At 43.9% G+C, this 22,123-nt stretch overlaps 1 protein-coding gene and 1 long non-coding RNA gene across 7 annotated transcripts in view; one reads left to right on the top strand and one right to left on the bottom strand.

Moving 5' to 3' along the window:
- Nucleotides 1-12,708, bottom strand: part of LOC130681968 (uncharacterized) — a 330,223-nt gene extending 317,515 nt beyond the window's left edge. The window contains exons 1-2 of the long non-coding RNA XR_008995263.1: nucleotides 11,472-12,708; nucleotides 2,380-2,461 (exon numbers count right to left, since the gene is read on the bottom strand). This is a non-coding gene — a long non-coding RNA (uncharacterized LOC130681968). The remainder of the gene's footprint in view (nucleotides 1-2,379; nucleotides 2,462-11,471) is intronic.
- Nucleotides 12,709-12,834: 126 nt separating this feature from the next.
- The window catches only part of PNPLA4 (patatin like phospholipase domain containing 4), a 29,258-nt gene continuing 19,969 nt past the window's right edge, over nucleotides 12,835-22,123 (top strand). The window contains exons 1-5 of one of the 6 annotated variants that reach the window (XM_057495916.1): nucleotides 13,395-13,749; nucleotides 14,299-14,479; nucleotides 16,853-17,107; nucleotides 18,058-18,152; nucleotides 18,652-18,787. In XM_057495916.1, the coding sequence (XP_057351899.1) occupies nucleotides 18,139-18,152; nucleotides 18,652-18,787 (150 nt within the window). In that variant the 5' untranslated portion in view covers nucleotides 13,395-13,749; nucleotides 14,299-14,479; nucleotides 16,853-17,107; nucleotides 18,058-18,138. Of the gene's footprint in view, nucleotides 13,187-13,229; nucleotides 13,246-13,394; nucleotides 13,750-14,298; nucleotides 14,480-15,157; nucleotides 16,617-16,852; nucleotides 17,108-18,057; nucleotides 18,153-18,651; nucleotides 18,788-22,123 lie in introns of those variants that run through there. The other 5 variants (XM_036932591.2, XM_036932593.2, XM_036932592.2 and 2 more) reach the window with 5 other exon arrangements.

Raw genomic sequence — 22,123 nt, 5'->3', positions numbered from 1 at the left:
AAGCGTTTATAGTTTACAGAACAATCAGCATTATCTTTTTCCTCCCCTTACATTAAGCCCATGAGAAATTCAGTTTGGTTATTAGTATTATTTACTTTTTATACGTGGGGAAATTGAGGTTTACAAAATTAAATACATAGTTACAAGTTGTATTATACAATGAACATACAGAATAATTGAGCTTGGATTGTAAATGGAGATAGGATTCCTACTACACAGCTTTGAATCCCACTTCGATCATTTATTAGCTTGATAAGCTGGAAAAAATTAGTTTACGTCTCTGTATATTATCACTAAAATTAGAGTAGTAGTGATACATGCCGTATAATGTTGTTTGAGTGTTGCCTAGGATTTTACATGGCAGAGCTCAGCACTAAGCCCAATAAATATTAACATTTACTATTATTGGGCATAGTGATAGTAAATATTAACATTTATTATTATGATCAGTATTACTGCCATTCCTCCTCCTCTACTTCCTTCTTTTACTATAATTGCTACAACTGCTAAAACTGATGCTAATGCTATAGGCAGAGTAAACGGCCCTTCAGACAGACAAGCTTCATTACAGTAAAACCCTTTGAGGTAATCTCTTCCCACACACTGTCCCCAAATCTCTTCCCACACTCTCCCCAAAAAGCCAAAATGAAACATGCACAATCTCCACACAGGACACTATGTGAAGTCAGACACCCCAGAGATGTACCCGTACTGAACGGTGGTAATCTTTGGCCCAGAGACCAAACATTCAGAGTCTAGGCAGCTGCTAAGCTGGACTCAGAAGCCTGGGTGACCAGCAGCCCCAGCGATGCCCTGCTGGCACGTGCCTCCTAGAGAGCACTTTATTGATCAGCTGCAAGGAGTGCAGGTAGTCGGCACCTGCAGCCGCAGCACCCGGGACTGGCTGCCGTGTTTAAATCGAGGCCACCTCTTCCTGGGGACACGGCTGGCCAGGGCTGGAGGATGGTCCCTGGCACGAGGGTCTGGCCGTTTCTGCCCAAGGAGTTGCTATTGTACAGGCAATCTTTGTTTCGACACTCCTGGGGACGGCTGACCCCTCCTGGGAGGTGCGATGCAATGTGGCCCCCACCACCCCGCCCTCCTCCCCTCCCAGCCTCTCACAGGAATGACACTGTGGAGTGAAGGCTGCCCTTCACAGCAGAAGATAACAGCCAAGGGCACCCCACGCGGGTCAGGCAGTCCCGTCAAGGCAATGGGGTTGTGCCATACATGACTGAGAAGCAATGGAAAATAAATTCTGAGGATATGTTTGCCTCCAAAATGCTATTATTTTATGATTGTCTAAGAGTTTATTTATTTGGAAAGTTCTGTGGGGCTGTAAAATATGACTAACTTGTCTGTCTTCCTAATGGGGTGCCTACAACATGAAGCTCAAGGAAAAAAGTGATGATGTCTCAAGTTCTATCCATGTCATTTTTGTGTTGCAAATTAAATTTGTTATGCCACATTAGCTCAAAGATATGAATATTTTAATAATGCCAGAACCATACAATGCAATAAAAATGACTTCAAATTTTAAAATGTATTCAGTTCCAAGGAATTAAATTTCGTGAGGATATTTCTATTTAAATAGAGAAAAGGTATTCTAAATTACTGTTTTCAGTTTTAATTGTTTAATTTCATCCTTATTTCAGCACTACAGTTTCAACGCTTAAAACATTAAAAATAATCAAATGCTTCATGCTAAATAGTAAACTATTTAAAAATACTATCTGATTTAGTAATTTAAAAATTTTAATATCAACATTATTATGGTTAAAGAAAATAGTAACAGTTACTATGTGACAAGCAGTATTCCATATTTTTTAAAAATATATTGACTCATTTGGCTCCAGAAACATTTTAAATTCTAAATGTTATCATTACCTTCTTGTACATATTTACAAAACTTCATAGATTATTTTGTTCTTGTCAATTAAATGTTTTTGAACATTAACATTGCTCTGGTTTAGGAAGACAGTCATATAATAAATAGTTCTTACTGTGTCACAAATGGTATTCTATGCTCCTTACATGTACAGACTCATTTAGCCTCCTACACATTCTATAATTGAGAAGCAGTCAGTATCTCTACTGTATAATTTATGGAATGAAGGAACAGAGAGGTTAAGTAACCTTCCCAAGGGCACACAGCTGTAAGTTGTAGAGCCTGGATTTGACCCAGACAGTGTTCATGAATCAGGAGAAACAAATGCTGACTTAACTTAAGCCATACCCATTAAACTTTCAGTGTCTGAGGGTATTTGTAAATGTATCAATGACCATGCAAATTGAGTAATTTTAAATAGAATGGATTTGACTTAAACAAATGCATCTTGTTTAAAATCCAAACACGTAAGGCTCTTGTCAAGCACTCACCCTGAATACGCAAGGCACGTTCACAGGGCCCCAGCAGCCTGGCCTGTCTCGTTCAAAGGAGTCTCATATTGCTGACACGCTCCTGGAAGGGAGATAACTGAATTAGCAAGCTACGTAGAAAATGAGTCTTAGCCCTCAGACTTAACGTGGTTTCAGCCCTGAAACAGAATTTCCCAGCTTTGCATCAATTATTTTGTCAGACCTCTTGCAGTCATTTATCGGAAAGCATTCAGTGCGTGCGTACTGCACGCCATTCCCTCTGCTAAATCCTGGGCCTTTGAAACAGTAAGTACACTTCCTTATACCTCTAACACTGTATTGAATGAGCAGGTATTTGGTCTTCCCTGTAGCCGAGAAAGAATCCAGTTTACAGCAAATGTTGATTCTTTGCCTCTCTATGGGATATTCAGCAACATACCTTTGAAGGCAACTCCGTAAGAGCTCTCTCCTTTCTCTGTAAAATAGTCCCGATTCATGCGCTGTCTAAACTCTTCCCCCATGCCATTCCACGCTGGAATTCCACTGGCCGGCATTCAGTAGAAGTTGTGTTGTTTTCACTGTGATCTGAACCCAAGGACTGGGTTGGGCAGGATCCCCTACCACCCTGTGCCTCCTTCCACTGGAGGCGGAAACTCCTGTCTTAGGATGGCTGGGTGTCATCTTTCTCCTTCATTAGACTGCACCCTACCTGTCTCGTTCATTATACCCACAGGGCCCAAGACAATGCCCACACACAGAACTCTCACTGATACCGCTGAATGAATATATTCATGGAAACAGGTACATTCATAGAAATATAGTCATAGGTTATGGAGACAGCTCATAAGCTCTTAACGTGACTGTGCTGAATGAAATGCTTGGAAGTCTGAATGCTGATACATGTGTTAAAAAAAATCTATCATATTACTTCATAGACATCCTTGCGCTTAGTGCATTTAATAATTTGAGCACAGAAGGCCACTGCATGTCATAATTTATCAGTTTACTGAGATACAAATTTCAATAGCTTGGTTGTTAAAACTGGTAGAAAAATGTCATTTAGGTGGTGAAAAAGACTAGTAAATAATTAAACATCAATATCTAATATAATCTTTGCTCTCTTTTCACAGGTGGGCACTGTTATGTGCCAAAATGATATTTATGAGTCTGGGCCACTGGATAAGATGTCTGGAAGCAAGATTTGCAAAAAGGAGTTTAACATACACTTAACAGTATTAGGTCATTGACTATAATCAAGTAATTGGCACTTATTTGGCTAGGTTATTTTTTATTGATGGCTTTTTGGTTAACGCTTTGTGTTCAATTTGACATAGAAATCTCTAGAAGGCAAATTACATGTTACATTCACCTCCACATGTGATATACATACATATGTTTCATGAATATTTATTTTACATGGGTAGTCAATATTTTGTTTCTCTAAGTTTGTATTTGTAACCTCTGAATTTTCTAGGATGATATGTGCTTCTTTGGAAATAAGAAAAATATTTTATTTGTTCAAAAACTAAATTCTAACAAGAATAGAAAGAACTTAAATTTGTTCGCAAACAATTCCCCCTTGAATGTGAGTGTATTCACACAGAAAAATGGTTTTAAAGCTTGTTTTCTTGTCCTAGAGGTTGAATTAGCAGTAGCTGTAATTATGAGAGTTTTTGAATAAATAATTACATTAGTTAATACAGTGGATTATATTTTTATTTTTATGCTTTTTAAAATATAGTTTTCTTCACTAAAAAAACAGACTTGATATATTAAGTAATGGCTATTTGGTACCTCAGTGAACATTTTAAATAAACATCAGAAACAATCTAAACAAATGACTCTACAACCATTTGATAATTTTACTCAGGACAGCCTTCTACCTTTGAAATCAGTATCATATTCATCTATCTTTGAAATCAGTAAGTACTGTACAGAGTAAAGGTGGAGGCAAACAGTGAGACAAAAATGACCTTCATTAATCCAAGTCATTCTCTTTTAGATGTTTATTTAGTTTTATATAGTTTTAAATAGAGATTTCAGTCATGACTCAAGCAAGCAACACAGAGCGGCCCTTTCCATGCAGCATGTGCAGACTAAAGTAGATGATGAAAATGTGATCTGAAAACTTTCTGACCTGTCTCTGGAGGTGATTTGGAGAAAGCTGGAATGCACCTAGTGGAGAGCCCGCTCGTCGCTACCTGGACTGGGGCCCCGTAGCCCTTGGTTCTCTCTCGACCCTGGGAATGACGGCCTTTTGCTGGCATTTACCGCCTTCCGTGATGTGCAGTGTGCCGTTCTCACCGGCCAGCGGGGGTCGGACTGGAAACAGTTACAGGAGACCGTAAACGTCCTGCGGATGCCAGGACACCCATTTTCCCATGCGGGTCCGACCCATCTGGCATCAGTTCTTACGGGATTACGCGCGTCATCTTGGAGGCCAGCCCACCACTCTTGTGAAAGTCACTCATTAACGAAGGGCAAACATTCCCGAGAATCTGCTGTGCTTAACTGCTGCTGTCCTTTTAATTGGGCTCCTTGAGCAAAATCAAGGATCACAGTTTTCTCAACAATTTGAGGGCAGCCAGTGGGGAAATGAGAACGATAACACAGTGACTCCGGTCTCTCAATGGAGTCTACAGAAAGCCAGCCTCTGTTCATTCCGCCAGGGAACGGTTGGGGGGGTCAGCTCCGAGCTCCGAAGAACCCGGGTTTCTCTCCCTCAATACCCATGCCACCCAGAAGTGTCTTAGCTTGTGTGAGGCCACTCTCTCCACCCACTGCAGAGAACTGGCTGTGCAGGCTGAGACGAGGAATGTAACATGACTAGCAAAGAGTATGGGCTCAAAACTGTTGCCTGGCTAGTCTTGATTGTACTATTCTTTATGCACAGGACATGTAATCAAGCACCGAATACAGCAGGAAACTCCAGGAGTATTTGTCCAGCCCAAGAGCTTCCAGGCCTTGGCCCACCCCTCATCCTTCACCCTTGGCTGGACCGAGGATGGATCCTGATACACATCTGACCGATAACATATTCTCTCTACAAGAAATCTGGCCTCTGGGAAAAGGGATGCTATTCTCTGTGCTCTCTGGTTGAACTGAGGCTGGGTAAACTTCAGGACTCAGGGACCCCACGTTAGGTTATGAGTGCCTTGGGAAGGAGAGAGCAGATCCCCTGAGAGGAAGGGAAATCAGAGATGCTAGAGCGAATCTCCAAGACCCCAGAAATCAAAGGGGAAGCCTGGTTCTTGAAGGCTTTCCACTTCTTAATGCCAGTCCTCCATGCCTGCGTTCTTCCTTGGGTTCTACATTCTAATGATAATTCTCTTTGTCCACAAACAGTGATTTTCACTTTTTTCTCTCAGCAACAAAAGGGGTCCCAAATAATTTGGGCAAAGACTCTCAAGAATAGACAGTTAAAAAAAAAAAAAGAGAGCTCATTATTTTACTTTCTCATTTTATAAGTAGAAGCCACCAGTCAAACAGTCTCATTTTAGGCATAGCAGGAAATTTCTTTTCTCCCCTTTTCCTCCACGCTGAGTACACAGGACAGTATTTTCTGAGCAGAGCTACCTGACGGGCCCCTTGCTCCGGGCTGCCCGAGGTACCTACCTCACAGAGAGCAGTTCTCAGGAATGTCAAACGGATTGCTATCGGCAGGGTGGTCACAAGAGGCATAGAGTAAACACCATACAAATGTATGTTAGATAAACAAAAACAAATGCAAATTTGACATCATTTCTTTCCTCTAACATGAAGTGCATAGAGTTTCTGTGCTGAAAAGGTATCACAGTGATTTGCCATTCTAGCACAGAAAAACAAAATAGGCATGAATTAAATGAAAGATGAATAATGACCGAAACCACCCGAGACTCCCACCATTATATACGAACATCTAATGACAGAACCTGGGAGGATGGTAACTTTGGGCATAAGTGGGGTCATTGAACCAGTGAGCTTGTCTACCTGGTTATGAAAGTTTCCTTTGTTAATAACTGCATATCAAAAGCATGCCAAGAGTGGGATAATCTCCCACAGGTGAGGAGAGAGAATAAAATACTGGAAAGAAGGCTTGGTGCTTACAATGAGAACATCAACAGGGCTAAGTGGCTTCAGTGCAGCAATTTGGAAATAACAAAACTCCTATGACGCAGGTGACCTGAAGAGAGGCTTCCCCAGGCTACAGATGCTGTTGGAATGACGTCAGTCTTGACATTTCTTTGATTGACAGAGAATGACTTGTACGTCTTCATTATTTTTTAATATATCTGCCTAGGGATCTAGAGCAGTTCACCAGAACTTGGGAATTTTTTGTCCTAGTAAGAAGTGAATGAGTACATACAATTCAACAAATATTGCCCATAGAACTATGATAGTCTTATAGTCCCTACTCTGCCACTTATTTCCTAAGAAGGCAAGCTTCTGACCCATATTACCAATTCCAAATAGGAAATGTATCTGATTAGCTTGAGATATTACACCATTTCTGTCTGAGAAAGTCAGTGAGCATCTTGTAAAGAATGCTTTTGAAGGTGTGTATTAATGGTATATGTATGTACGGTTTCAAAATAAACTGTGAGATACGTTAGTGGGCACTTATTAAGTAGTGTTTATACTTTCTTCCAAAATGCTTTAAAATGAGAGGTGCTACAAAGACATTTGGCACCCCTTCTTACTTTGCAAAACGTTTTGGTGAAAGGCCACTGCCATTACGGTCATTCCTGTCATAAACAGACATTTACTAGCATGTATTTCTCTGAGCCTAGGTGTAAGGTAAGATCCTTGCTGCGACTGTGAGTCCTGCAGGGAAATGCATCACAGGGCAACATTCACATCACTTACTCTGGGGAGCAAGAGCGTTGCACCATCTGTAACATTCCAAATATCCCGGGATACGAGAAAGCTGGACAAAACTAATTCACCGCTGAACAACATTTATGCCGAATAATATCCATTGTTCATCTAAACCTACCTAACATAGCAACCACGTTCTCAGTGCAGCAAACATCACAGTCCTGTTCTTATTTCTGGGGGGGTGCATTATGCAGTTTTATCTAGCTAAAAGACCAAATAAAATGTTTTACACAGGGATGACAGCTGAATTTCTGCTTGGGTTTAATCCAACGCTTATTTATGGAATTCTGCAGTGATTACTGACCGCGACGGCCAGGCCTCTTCCTAGGGAGCCTTGCCCAGCCAGCTCCATGGCGACCTGCTGATGCTTCCTTTCCTGGGTGCCCACTGCCTGTGGGGCACATGCTCATCCCGTCGTGGTCTCACACCCACGTAGCACGATTCACTGTTCACACGGACTCTTCCGGGGCCATACATGTCATAAAAACAAACGCAGCAGCAGTGCTTTTCCAAGTTTGAGAAGTGGACAGGCAAAGAAATTTTCCACTAATACCATAAGAAAAGCCTCCTGGGAATGTTCTCCCGTGGGACAAAATTTTTAAAAAGAGAGAGAAATTGACAGGAAACGGTACAATGGTGGCCCTGTAACACCCACTGAGTGCCTGGTCCAGCCATACCTGCGGTAAGCCCTACCTCTACACTTCTCGATTCTTTGGACTAGCAGTTTTCTCTTTGCTGAAGCCAGTAAGATACCTGAAACACACAGACCACACAATTCCCAACTCACAAAAATTTACTATGCTTGAGCTGCCTTCCAGATGCTGGCAAGAACCGAAAAGTACGACACACTCCCTGCCCCAAATGAATCCTGAACACGGAGAGTGGAACACCTCAACCGAAATTAAAGGTCTCAAATGCTATCTCAGTGCCTCCTGCAGGGTAACAGAGAGGAGCATACGGTGAAAGTGGACAGAAGGTAGCTGCATGTAATCCGAAAGGACACTCTGATTTAGGCCCTGAAGAACACACAGGACTTGACAGAACAGAAAGGTGTGCAAGGGTGCTCCAACAAGAGACAACAGCCAACTAAGGGCAGAGAGTTTCTCTTAAGATGTTTTTTAAATTTTCTATTACCTAGCCCAGTCCTTGTCATATATTAGATGCTAAATAAAGTTCATTTAAAGAGAGACCAAAGGCATGAAGATACAAGATTAGATTAGATTAGATAATATGATTTATTTGGAGTGAGGACTTTGGTACCTTGGTCAATGACATGATCCCTTTTTATAACATTGCTCATAATGGGACTTACGTTCTTTTTATCATAACCTACTTTATGACATAGCTTCCAGGAAAAGCAGTGATCAAAAAGAGTTACTGCTGTTATGGAAATGAAATGGAGAAAGGGTAGCTTTAATTAATTGTGAGGCAGGTGCTTTTCCAGATGTGAACAAGTCCTCTAAATAAATACACAAATTAATATGTCACATTTATTAAGGACTTTTGAATTTTTCAACTAAAATTATAAATATCTAACTATGAATACAAATTTACAAATTTGCACCAGAGAAAGAACTGGAAGAAGTAATGGGAGGCTCTGAAACTCACAGTGACTGAGGAGCACAGTAATCAACACGTACTAAGAGCTTTTTGTGTCATTCATTCATTTTTGAAACAGTGTAGGAAAGATAGATTTTGTACAGGCCTTAGAATTAGGGGGACTTGGACTGATAATGTCACCTCTGTGTGGGTGTGGGAAAATTATTTTAATTCTAAATTCTCATCTATTATATATCCCTTCCTTTTATTACTGCTGTAAAAGTTAATACAAGGCAATGTGCAATGAAGGGTCAGCATGTAATGGGCAGTCAGTAAGTGTGGTAATTATTAATAAAGAGAGTCTAATAAAGAGGAGCAGATGCTCAGGAAAGCAAAGCATTTTGCAAAAGCAAGATAGACCAGAATTTTATTTTGTCTCTTTGAAATGAGATGACAAGGTAATTGGATACATTAGCAGTTAGTGTGTTTCTTTTAATAACAGCATTATTGATTAGATCCTGTACTCCAAATTAGAGAATTTTGGCTAACTTTGATGAGCCCTAAGGTACCAAAGGGGACACTCTGTTTATCACTTGGTAATATCACTTCTCTGACACCAGTATTCTTTCCCCAGTAATAACCTCTACTGTAAGGAAGTTATTTGCAGGATAACAAGAACTATTTCTCTCCACCTGTACAAACTGTGAACCATGCATGTGGCCAGGTTGAGGTAAAAGCTGCACCGCAACAAATTACACAGGGCAGAGAATACAGATTTTCTTCCACTGGACCTTTGGAAATATTTAAGACTCTGTAATACATTGGGATCCCACGTCCACCACGTGGCTACCAAAGATCTGAACCCCTCTTCTAAAAAATACAAAAATCATGAAAGATTATCTTACACTTATATGGAATAGCAACTGTGGAAACAGAAACACTCAAAAAATCTTAACTATCTCTTTTCTCCAGCTCAATGTGTAATATTATATTTGGACCCTTTCCTATGTTAAATCAAAATGAGGCTTATAAATCAATGTTATATTTTTTAAATGTTGCTCTTTAATAGAAATAACCTGGTATTTAGATTCTGTGCCACGTTAGGATGACCTCTAATTATATTCTCAGATGTATCCGATCACAAATAAATTACTCTTCTTTAGCATGTCTATTTTGAATTGCTTTCAGATGTTATCAAAGAAAAGTTGCTATCTACATGCACATATAAGAGATATACTACACATTTAATTCATATATTTTTAGAAAAATTCACTAGTGCTCCTTTAAATAGTTGGTTTTTCTAGGCATACTTCTAATGGAAAAAGCAGGCGCAATGGGAAAAAAAAAGGAACTTACATTAGTGAGAACTGTTTGGCTTGCAAGATTTAGAAACTCATTTCTATCTAGCTGAAGAAAACAGAAAAGGGTGAGTGCGCTGAGGGGGTGAGTCAGGGATGGGCACAGCTGCACCCCACAGGCTCAAGAAATGCCGTCACACCCAGGCCTGCTTCCCTCTCTCTTTCTGAGCCCCGATTCCCTCTAAGCTGCTTTATTTTCCGGACCGGGTCCCTCCACGGGGCGGAGCTCACTGATGACTGACTGCTTGTGCTCCATCCCTACGGAGAGTGAACTGCGGGAAGGGACGCATCCTTTTCCTCCGTGGTTTAGACGGGAAAGTGCCTTTCTCTGAATTCGATGGTGCCCTCAGAACAAGGGAATGCTTCCGCATGCGATGTCACCGGAGGCCTCTGCAGCAAGGGTACTGTTGTGTGCCCCAACGGTGTGGCCACATTCCCCTGAGACTACAGCGTGTGCACGTAGCCTTTACAGTTCACTGGCATCAGCACAGGAAAATCTGGGGGGTGATGTGATGGGGTGAGGACTTGGCAAATGAGAGGGGGCTGAGGGTGCAGCATGGCCAATGATGGCACGCCCCACAAAGGTTATTAACAAGTCTTAAGATGCCAAAAATGGCAAATAAAATAACTACATGGAGAACAGACAGGAAAAAGAGATTAGACTCAGGGAGTCTGGGGCAGAAGTGTGGCCAGCACCCCTTATCCTACCCACCTCTCTCCCTCTTCATTGACTACACGATAAACGCCTGTGGGCGGGAGCTGGGACGGGGAAAAGGAGCACGCAGGTGCGCACACTTTATTCTTGGGCCAGGTACTCCAGCAGGTACCTTCCAGAACTAAGGGTTTCTCTAGCGCTTACACCCGGAGCACCTGTGTGAGGCTTAGTACTAGCACATGATCATGCCTCTCTCTCACTAGACTCTACATCCCTGATGGGGAACTGAATTCTCAGCAACTTTCTTTGCCCGATACCAGCAGTGTTTACTACACAGTGGATGCTTAACAAATGTTTAATGGTAAATAAGCCAGTTCAAAACTAAATTACTAAGGAAAATAACGAAAAACAAGTCAATTACTGAAAAACGTTCTTAGAGAGCAATTAAATTACTACATACATCATGAGTGATTTACTCAAATCCAACATTAAAAACATAATACTTATGGATCATCTGCTACGTACCACGTGTTCCATTTGGCGCTGAGATTACGGAGACAGATGTAAATTTCTTCCCTACTTTAGAGAGCTGAACTATTTAATTAGTTGCATTGGAGAAAAAGAGAGACTTCAAGAGACAGTTTAAATTGGTTCAAAAGCATTAAATTATGGAATTTTTGGAACATTTTTCGCATGAGACTTACATTTGGTGGGATCTCTCTCACCAGCAGCTGCAGTCAAACAGGTGATCTCATCTGTGCTTTAAGAAGTGGGTCACGTAGTCGCGTTCATCCAGGCTGCCCAGTGACGAACTTTTCATCTGTCTTCCGCATCAACCTGCTGGCGGTGCCCAAACGCAGAAAAGCACGGCTTTGCCACCCCCTTCCCGGATTCTGGCTCTGTGCCGCTTGTCTCTCCTTAAATTTTCCATGCCACCACATAGTTTCGATCACCAGATTACCCCACAAGTTAGTGCAGGGCTTCACAGATTTTAGTGCACACAGCAGTCAGCTTCAGGATATCTGAGGCCTGGGATTCTTCCTAATGAGCGTCCTGGACGCTGCTCACGTGGGAAGACGCCACTCTAACGCAGAGTTAAGAGGGCAGTGCACAAGCTGATGTGCATTTGGCCTTCCCCTCGTTAAATTCAACAGGAGTGAAGAATGCAGAGTAATGTAGTTGCGCTATGCTCAGGCATTAGGGTGTCTACAGCATCAGCTGTTTCAAAAGGCTGCTTATGAGAAGTAGACACAAAGTATCTTCCTTAATCACTGCATCCTGGGTTCTCGCTTCTGATAAGTGTTGTGTGCCAGAGCCCAGGCCGCTGGCCTCCCAAACAGGGGACAAAGCAGCAGCCCGGGGTAAAGGCCATTTGGGAAGCTCCCCCCTCCTCTTAAGGCAGAGACACTCTTGCACTGGGCAGATTATCTCGTTAGCTTCCTTCAGTGAGAGCAGAGCACATCTATCCTTCAACAGCGGAGCCTGGAGAACCTTCCATCAGGAAATCTGAGGCTCCTCTACCCTTGGTTCTGATGAGACAGGGAAGACGCTGTTAAGGCAAACAGTTGTCAGAGTCCTCTGAATCTGGGTGGCGATGTCAGCCAACATCCTAGTCACCATTTAAAGCTACTTCTCAATCTATCCAGAGTCAACAGTGCCATGAGCGGAAACAGATGGTGTTTGTTGACAGCCTGCTCTGTGGCACGAGCCTTACAGCTTGGCGCCAATTTGGATTTTACCATCCCATTTTGCATTTGAGCCACCTGGGAAGGTAAGATTATGCAACCTGCCCAAGGTCACACGGCGCCAGCGGACTGAGGACGCGAACGCGGTGCAGAGCGTTCGTCCGGACTTTGCACTAATGCTTACGGGCAAAGGAAAGCACCAGGCAGCAGCGCTTGAAGAACTGAGCGGAACCGAACCCAACCGGTCCCTGCAGCCCGCCCTTTAGGGAGCGCAGCACCGCCCCGAAGGTGGGACAAGAGGGGAAGCCACTTCCTGGAGGCACACGTGACGAGTCCAAGCACTTCCGGAGCGCGGCGCATGAGGGTCGCTCAGGGTCACTTGGACTCTCAGATGAGGGCGGGCCCGCAGGTGTCGCTACAAGGCGCACAGGAACTGAAACTTATCCCTAAGTGTCGGAAGACAACGTGACTCCGGACGAGAAAGAGCTTGTCCCTTATCCGCGCTCGGGGACACCCAGGTCACGCGGCCCAGTGCGCGCCACCATGTTGCGTCCGGGTGTTTATATAGTACAGGCGGGCCTTAGCGGATGCCGTCGTGACGGGATGACGTCACATCCCGCGCCAGTCGGTTTGCGCCAACTCTTTGCGTGTGACCTTCCTGGGCGGGCTCACGGCGAGCGCAGTACAGCCCTGATAGGCGGAGCCGTTTTGAGTGGCGGGCAGGCTGCGTTCGGGTAAGGGAGTGAAGGGGGCCGCGTGGGCATTCAACACGGAAGTGCCTCAGGCCGCATTGGTAGGGCGGTGGGCAGTGGGCGTGGCGTGGCGGTGGGCGTGGCGTGGTGGTGTCTGGCCCCTGGGCAGGGGAGGGGCGGGCCCGAGCCGACCCCCAGGCCGCGCGCTGAGCTCTAGGCCGCGCGCGGACCCCGTGTCTGCGCTGCCCAGTCCCTGCAGCGCCCCCCTCACCCCAACAATCGGCAGAAATTAAACCCAAACCGGGCCCGGAGGCAATGGCTGAGCCTCCTCCCGCACAGGCATCTGCAGGGTGCATCGAACAAGGGCCTTAGGTTCCTACATTTGAGGGCCGGCCCTGGTGCTTAAATCCAAGGGCTTCCAAGTGAGCAACCTTCTGGGGGCATGTGGTGAAATCGTGCCCGTTGAGGCTTCGGAAAACACTTTTATATAAAATTTATTACAAGGATCCGATGGTGCGGTTGACATTTCCTGGAGCCTTTACTTGCCCTTGACGGTTGTGACCTCGGTTTGCTTTGAAAACTTGGCCACGAAATACATTGTATTGGTCAGTAATTGTGGGCGACAGATTAAATAAAAAATACGGGAGCTCATAATAATAATTTTAAAAATGGGGCTGAGGGAGTGGAGCAGGGACCTCTTTTTGAAATGGACTGATGCCGTTGCAAAGAGCAAATGTGCCTTTTATTTGGAATTTGCTACAGTGTCACTTAACCACAATATAGCCCTCCGCCCAAAGTTTCAAAAGATGGAGAAAAAAGGCCGAATGCCTTGCCAACTGGAACTTATCCATCTGTTTCTCGCCAAGTAATTAAATAGGTTGCCTAATCTGTGTACAAATGTGGAATGTTGTAACTTTTTAATTAATAATAACTATATTGGGTCAAGGTGAAAAAGGGGGGGGAGAAAGTTTTCTTTAATAAAAGATTTCGGTGTTTAGTTAGACTCTAATTGAAAATACTGGGCTTAGAACAGAAAATTACAGACCAAAAGAAAGGGTTGGGGAGATGAGGAGCAAAAGACGACACAGTACCTGGAATAAACGATACCAATTTACAGCATTTGTGTTTTTTTGTGTCACCATTTTCTCCGATAGAACGAAGCCCATCAACTTGTCGTTTGCAGGGTGTGGGTTTTTGGGCATTTACCACTTGGGGGCAGCATCGGCGCTTCGCAGACACGGCAAAAAGCTGCTGAAGGATGTCAGGGCCTTTGCCGGGGCTTCTGCGGGATCCCTGGTTGCTTCTGTGCTGCTAACGGCACCAGGAAAAATAGAGGTAATTAACTAGTAACTAGGCTGTGTTTGTCGTCAAGAAATTAAGACCGAACAAAGGAAATGAATGTTGCCTCTACAAAGTTAACTGGAGAAATAATCCTTTGCCTGGAAAACAGAAAGGTTAAGAGTTTTCTTTTAAAATTGAATCATTAGGGATCTGTGCTCTGGATTTGGAAAAGATTATTTGTGGTGACAATGAGACAAGGAAATGAAATGCCTTATTTTACTCTTCAGTGTTTATTTAGTCTGAAGAGCCCAGCTGTTCTTTCTCTTAAGCAAAGGATATTTTTTCATCTGATCATGCTAAGAGCACAGGGCCTGTTTTCAAGGAATTGAGCATGTGGCCAATATCTCTTTGCTTGCTCCTATTTACAAACAAGTATATAAGTTAAACTGTGGGCCTATGATTTATTTAACTGGAATGATACAGGAATTGTTTGCTTTTCATTTTTATAGTAAGAAGCAGCCCTGAGTTGAAAGCAGACGGCATAAAAATAAGCCTTCATTATTTCATTGAACGCAATCCATTTTAAAAATCTGTTTTCTGCTTCCAGACAGCATCCTGTACTTGCCCTCTTATGTGGGTGGAAAACATTGTATTTGTTTATTACTTACATACTCTACTGGCTTCTAACAATGAATAACGATTAATACATTCATGCTCAAGAATGAACTTCAGTCACACTTAAAATTACAAAAGTACAAAATTCTAAGCATCCAAAATCTTGTGATAACATCAGTGATGCGCTGCTTATGGAAGAGAAACTGGAGTTGACAGCAGTTGCGGGGGAAATCCACTTATCTTTTCTTCCTGCCTTTATCTGGTTGCTTTATTGGGAACTAGAAAAGGGATTAAAAGCTGTAGAGACCGCACAGGATGAGAACCTGAAGGCGGTGAACATGTAAATCAGGTGTGAACACCCCCTCACACACACTGGCAGCATCTTACCCTTTGCACTGCAAACCAGCTCCTTTCCATAACTGTCTCCTTTTTGAGGCAGGGGGCCTCCTCAGGGGTCCTTCCCTTGTGTTTACTGATGCAGTCTTGCCTTTAAGTAGGGCAAGTCCTGAGCTTTGGAGTTGGGTAGACTTGGTTTCAAATCCTCGGCAGATTTAGAAACATACTAAATGTGACTTAGAGTTAATGTGATTTGGAAACACTGCAATAATATATATAGCCTCTTAACTGAAATTCTGTGATGTTCAGACATTGAATGGTTTACCTGCATTTGAGACTAGATATCACCCTATTTTCAAGTCAGCTGACCAGTCCTTACTTATTTTCTCATAAGCTGGAGACCCAGTGGTGTTGTCTGATTGTGTTTGGGTGACATAAAGTGTCAGTATTTACTGGGCGCTCACATTGCAAGGTGGATAATGATTCTCAGGGGATCCTCACTTCTCCTTTTTCAAAATAAATCTTCAGCCATTTGATGAAAGGTTATTTTATTTATCTTTCTAGCATTTGTACTGTACCACTTTTAGGATTGCCTTGAGTTTAGGTAAACTGTCTCCAACTTACTCAAATCTGTGTTAGCTCAGCTCTCACTCACGGTTCCTCGAGCTCTGCAGTGTTGTGACAAATACATGCACAATTAGTCTAGTTCTGAGCTTCTGCAGGTATAATTAAGAGGAGCACCTGATGCCAGGTGTATTTGAGGTGGTAGACAAATTTAGACGTCGATATGTGAGGAGCTCAGCTCTGTCAGACTTGGCTCAGCCCTCATGATTGGCCAGGCATGGCGTTAGACACAGTGCAAAGCTGAGGAATGTTCCGAAGTACGTTTCCAGCGTGCTCACATGTGTGTGTGTAACTAAAATGAATATAAAACAAGCTAAGTGGGCAGTCTAGCTCAGAGGGAAGAGCACACATTTGGGGGACCACCCCCATTTCTCCTATAAGCGTACAGCGCCTTCCTGACAGGTGGGCCTGCATCTACTCCCTGTTACCTACAAGCCTCCTTTCTCACAACATTTAGAGTGATTTTATCCAAACACAACTCTGATTCTCCATCACCTTCCTTCCCCTTCCACAACCCAGGGCTCACGTTGCCTTTGCACGAGGTCTGAATTTCTCAGCATGCCTCTCAAGGCCCTGTGTGACTCGGCCGCTCCGGCTCACTAATGAGGCCATTCAGGTGTGCACCCCTCTCTGGGAAGTTCTCATGTTGTCCTTCCCTGTGTTCCTCTTCCGCCCGCACCTCCTAGTGAGCCCTGTTCATATTTCAGGTCTCATCCTGGATGTCACATCCTGGGGAAGCCTTTGGTGACCCCTGACGTCAGAGGTTGACGCCCGCTGTGTCCTCTTTAGTTGCTGTGCAATGCACGACCATAGCCTTGTGGCTTATGACAACCCACATGCATTCTGTCACAGTTCTGGGGTCTCCTGAGTCTGAAAGGCCTCACTGAGGTCAAAGTGTGAGCAGCGCCCTGCTCCGTCCGGAGGACCTCAGGAGGAGTCTCTTCCCTGGCCTGTCCCAGTTCCAGGAGGCCGACTGCATTCCCGGGCTCAGGGCCCCAGCCCCATCCTGAAGGCCATTTGCAGAGCATCTTCACATCTCTGACTCTGTGACGTCTGCCTCCCTCTTTCACTTTCAGGGACCCTTGTGATGACGTTAGAGTCACCCAGGTAATACAGGGTAGTCTCCCATTGCAAAATCCTTAACCACTTCTGCAAAGTCCCTTTTGTCACGTCAGGGAATGTATTCACAGGCTCCGCACTTTGGAAGGTGGGTGTGAGGGGGCTGGATTCTGCCCACCCGCCCCTGTCACGGGCGCTCTGTGATCTGCTCACTGGGGCACCCCTGAGTCTCCTGAGGGCAGGAGCTCTTGTATTTGGTTCCTGTGGAAGCCCAGTTTTTTGGCTGGGTGAACAAATGAATCAATAAAAGACAGACGGGTTCAAATCCTAACTCTGAGGAAATGGGAAAGACACCTCATCTCCCCAAGCCTCCATTCTTTTGGCCATCAAGGTGGGTGATCTTACCCACTTGCAGGGTTATGTGAAGGTAAGCTCGCAGAGGCCAAATCAGTGCAGCCCAGCCCAGGAACTATACCCCCTCCACCCATACGTATGAAACCCCAGCGCCCGAGATGGACCTCCGAAGCCTGCGAGCATCGGTCCTCTCTGCTCCTGTCTCTCTTGTCCGTATTGTCATTAATCATCAGCACTGTCGCACAGCTGTTCTCAGATGTGTTCCAGGCTGCAGAAATGAGATGGGAGAGAAGGTTCATTGTGCTGGAGAAATACATAGAAGAATCAGGCTTCAGACCTCAAAGATTTTTCTGTATATGGGCAAAGCTGTTTGAGGTGGCTCAAAAAGGAAAGAAAGGGAAATGAGGTTGGATCTGGGAAAACACATAGCTTGCCTGGGGACCAAAAATGGTGGATGAGGAGCAGGCCAGGTGGCCAATCACACACGTGTGAAGGAAAGTGACCCCCAAGGTCTGGGGCTGGCTTAGGGATCCAGGCACCTGCTGTAATCAGCACAGAGTTCTGAAACCAGGATGAATTTCTTTCTTTCTTTCTTTTATTTTTTGACAAAATGTAGCATGTCCTATTTGTGTTTTTTTTTTCAGGAATGTAATGAATTTACTTACAAGCTTGCAGAAGAAACCCGAAGGCAGCCCTTTGGGGCAGCAACACCAGGCTACGATTTCATGGCCCGATTGAGGTATATTCCTATGTACACATTTGACCCTTGAACATGGGTTTGAACTGTGTGGGTCCACTTATATGCTCATCATTTGTCAATAGCATATTGGAAAATATTTTGGAGATTTGCAGCAATCTGAAAAATTGTTCTTTTTGCTCTAGTTTACTGTATGTAAGATTCCAACCTATAGTACATGTAGAAAATACTGTTAACCACTGTTTATGTTATGGGTAAGGCTTCTGGTCAATGGTAGAATATTAGCAGTTAAGTTTGGGGGGAGTCAAAAGTTACCCTTAGCTTTTCGAATGTGCAGGGGGTCGGCACCCCAACCTCTGCATTGTGCAAGGGTCAACGTATCTATGTCGTACATTTCCCCCAGTAGCATCTGAAGACAAAATGTTGAAGATGTTCTGTATCCACCGTAGCAAGCTCAGCTCAGCTCAGCATTTTCCCTTCTGAAATATTTATAAGGTGTTCACTAATTCAAGGTGAATAATGCAGGTCATTCCTTCTTTAGAAGTGGAATGGAGTTGATCCTCCCTCCCAACGCCCATGAGCTGGCCCACAACCGACTGCACGTGTCCATCTCTAACACCAAGACCAGAGAAAATTACTTAGTCTCAAGTTTTTCCTCCAGAGAGGATCTCATTAAGGTAACACAGCAGTATTTCCCATTTGAGGAAATCAGCAAGTTCTGATTTAAACTTCCCTCAAGCAGTGAGCATCACGACGTTCTTTAGATCCAGCGTTTCGTGTCAGGCCTGACAGAGGATGAGCTCTCCATGAATTGTGTGTTTGATGCATGGATTAACTTGTATCCCAGCTCAGAACATGGAACTCCACAGGCCTCCTGTCCTGGCTGAGTGATTTTCTGGTGATGTTCATTATGCTCACATCCATTGTGCGAAGCAGGTCGTGAGGCCATTTCATAGCAGTAATCGTTTCTTAAATTCACATTACTAATAAAATACTTTGCAGTTCATGTAAGACTTCCTACATGCACCATCTTATTTGGTCCTTTGACAGTCCTTTCAAAAGTGGGGTGGAACAGGTATGATTACCGCCCTCGTATTGCTTTTCTAAACAAAGAAAAAATGGGTAGAAAGATCTTTTAAATGACATACCCAAGCATATACTGATGGCCAGTGGGAACAGATTCTAGAGCCCCAGTCTCTTGGTTTTTCAACCCGATGTTCCATTTTGCACTAATTTACAAATAACCAGGCACTTACTAAGGTAATACATTAATACCTGTAAATTAGAAAGGAGGTACTTTCCGTAGCAGAGATGGGCAATTTTTTCTCTTTCACTGCAAGCTTGAGGTAATACAGAAGATGCATGTTGGGACACAGCTGAAGCTGATGGATTGAGAGTGAGCTGTAAACGTTCTGCCAGAATTACATGATTAATGCGTTGATTTTTACTATCGAATCTTATGGTTCCTGTCTTACCATCTGCATGATATAATTTGAAATACCTAATGAGGTGTTGAATTGACAGGTAAAATGACTTTGTGCCTTAACAGATCAGACTGTTTTTCTCAGTGCACCAACTACACAGGTCTCTCACTTACAGATTAATAGTCTTTCTACCTTAGGGAAAGATTGTATCTTTCTGTAATCTTATGTAGACTTACTAAATGTAAAGGGAGAGGCTGGTTAGGCCATGCCTGAATCGATGCCTGTTTTCCATGCCAGTACAGACCCAGAAGGCTTTCGGTGGGGTGGAGTACGTCTTCCGGTTTGTATGGAAGCACCACTGAGTGTCATCACGTCATAAAAAGGGAGGGATTCATTCCCAGCCTTACCTTCTCCAAGTCTGTCTTGGCTGGTCTATATACAGCAGCTGGGTCCCTGTGTTTGCTATATCCCTTCCTGATTGACTTATGTGTGTTCAGCATGCTGCTTTATTTAGTTAGTTTTTATCATTTTCCTTCCTGCATTAGAATGGAAGCTCTGAGGGGGCAGGGATGGCTCTGTTTTGCCCACTTCTCTATCGCCAGTGCCTGGCACTGTGCCGGCTCCATCAATACATGTTTGAGGAATGAATACAAGTAAATACATAAATAAGCTAAGGTGGCATCTGTTACAATGACGTAATTGTAAACAAAAGAACAAAGAATGTAGATCCTACGTGTTCAGTGAGGTGGACAAAATAATTCCACTGGTTAGTGGCCCAGCTGGGACTGCAGTCCAGGTGTCTGACATGGTGCTGGTTACGCCACAGGCTGGTGCACCTGCACACCTGTGAAGAGGTCCCCAGAACCTGTGACTACGTCACCTTACGTGGCAAAAGGTATTTTATAGGTGTGATTAAGGTAGAGGTCCTGACATGATGATCCTGAGATGTCCTGGATTATCTGTGTGGCTCCAACGTAAGTACAGGAGTCTTTAAAACCAGAGATCTTGCCTGGATTCAGGGTCCCATGGCAGGTTCTGAGGTGCAGGACCCTTACACAAGAGGGCACAGAGGCTCTGGGCACTGTGGGCGACGCCACTCCAACAGTCAGCAAGGCAGGGGCATTCAATCCAAATGCCATGGAATTCAATTTTGCCAGAATCTGAATGAGCAGAACACAGACCCTCCCCACAGCCTCCCAGAGGGTACACGGCCCTCCCCACCTCTTGATTTTAGCCTGGTGAGATGCACGACCGATTCTGACCCCAAGACTGCATGATAATAAATTTGTGTTACTTTGAGCCCATACATTGGTGGAAATGTGTTATAGCAGCACTAGGAAACTACTGTATTAAGTAAACATGATTTTTTTCTTTTGTATAATAACTATTCAGAGAACTAGTATCATTACTTGAGTTCATGGAACAGAAGAGAAATAGTTGACACATGTGTAGTACCTTGTAAGGACAATACCTCAATAATCAACATTTCCTGGGGTTATACAAGGAGCATTTTAAATGTTTAATAGAAAGCTCTAACCTTCTTCAGAACTATGAAAAGGAAGCAGGGGTCGTTCCTGGATAGCAGATGGTGGCGACAGAACTGTATAAAATATTTGTCTGGGTTACACATGAAACACTGAGTTCCAGAGACAGAGTCAGAGAGGGGGCGGGGAGCAGCAGGACGTGGGGAGAAGATAACACCCTTGTGGACGGTGACGGCTCAGGCTGAGGGTTCTGACGACAGGAGGGGCAGTGGAGGAACGCGGTCCTGGGGGCACTGGGTGAGGGTGCCTGTTCTGCGTGTGTGCGTTGGGGGGTGGGGGCAAGAGAGCCACCCGCCAGCCCCACCGCTTCCCTTAGGTGGAGGCCGGAGGGTTCCCAAAGCATGAGTAAGAACAGCCCCCGGTGTGGATAACTTTGAGTCCTGGGAGCTTTGCATCCCTGGCTCTGAACACACAGCCTTGGGTTCATTTTCCAGTATTTGGAACCTCTATAGATGAGAGACAGACGTGTAGAGACAGAGATAGACAGGCAGAGAAAGAGAAAGATTAAGACCAAAACCTTAGGTACAGGAGATCAGGCATCAGTTGGTAGCCAGTAAAGGAATGTGGGAGAGGACTAAATCCCGGGGATTTTTTTTTTTTTTTGAGAGGGCATCTCTCATATTTATTGATCAAACGGTGGTTAACAACAATAAAATTCTGTATAGGGGACTCAGTGCACAATCATTAATCCACCCCAAGCCTAATTCTCAACAGTCTCCAATCTTCTGAAGCATAACGAACAAGTTCTTACATGGTGAACAAGTTCTTACATAGTGAATAAGTTCTTACATGGTGAACAGTACAAGGGCAGTCATATCACAGAAACTTTCGGTTTTGATCACGCATCATGAACTATAAACAGTCAGGTCAGATATGATTATTCGTTTGATTTTTATACTTGATTTATATGTGAATCCCACATTTCTCCCTTATTATTATTATTATTATTTTTAATAAAATGCTGGAGTGGTAGGTAGACACAAGATAAAGGTAGAAAACATAGTTTAGTGTTGTAAGAGAGCAAATGTAGATGATCAGGTGTGTG

The sequence above is a fragment of the Manis pentadactyla genome, chromosome X, assembly GCF_030020395.1.
Source record: "Manis pentadactyla isolate mManPen7 chromosome X, mManPen7.hap1, whole genome shotgun sequence".
Taxonomy (NCBI): domain Eukaryota; kingdom Metazoa; phylum Chordata; class Mammalia; order Pholidota; family Manidae; genus Manis; species Manis pentadactyla.
Note: the sequence above shows the minus strand (reverse complement) of the source record. Positions and strands in the feature narration are given on the sequence as shown.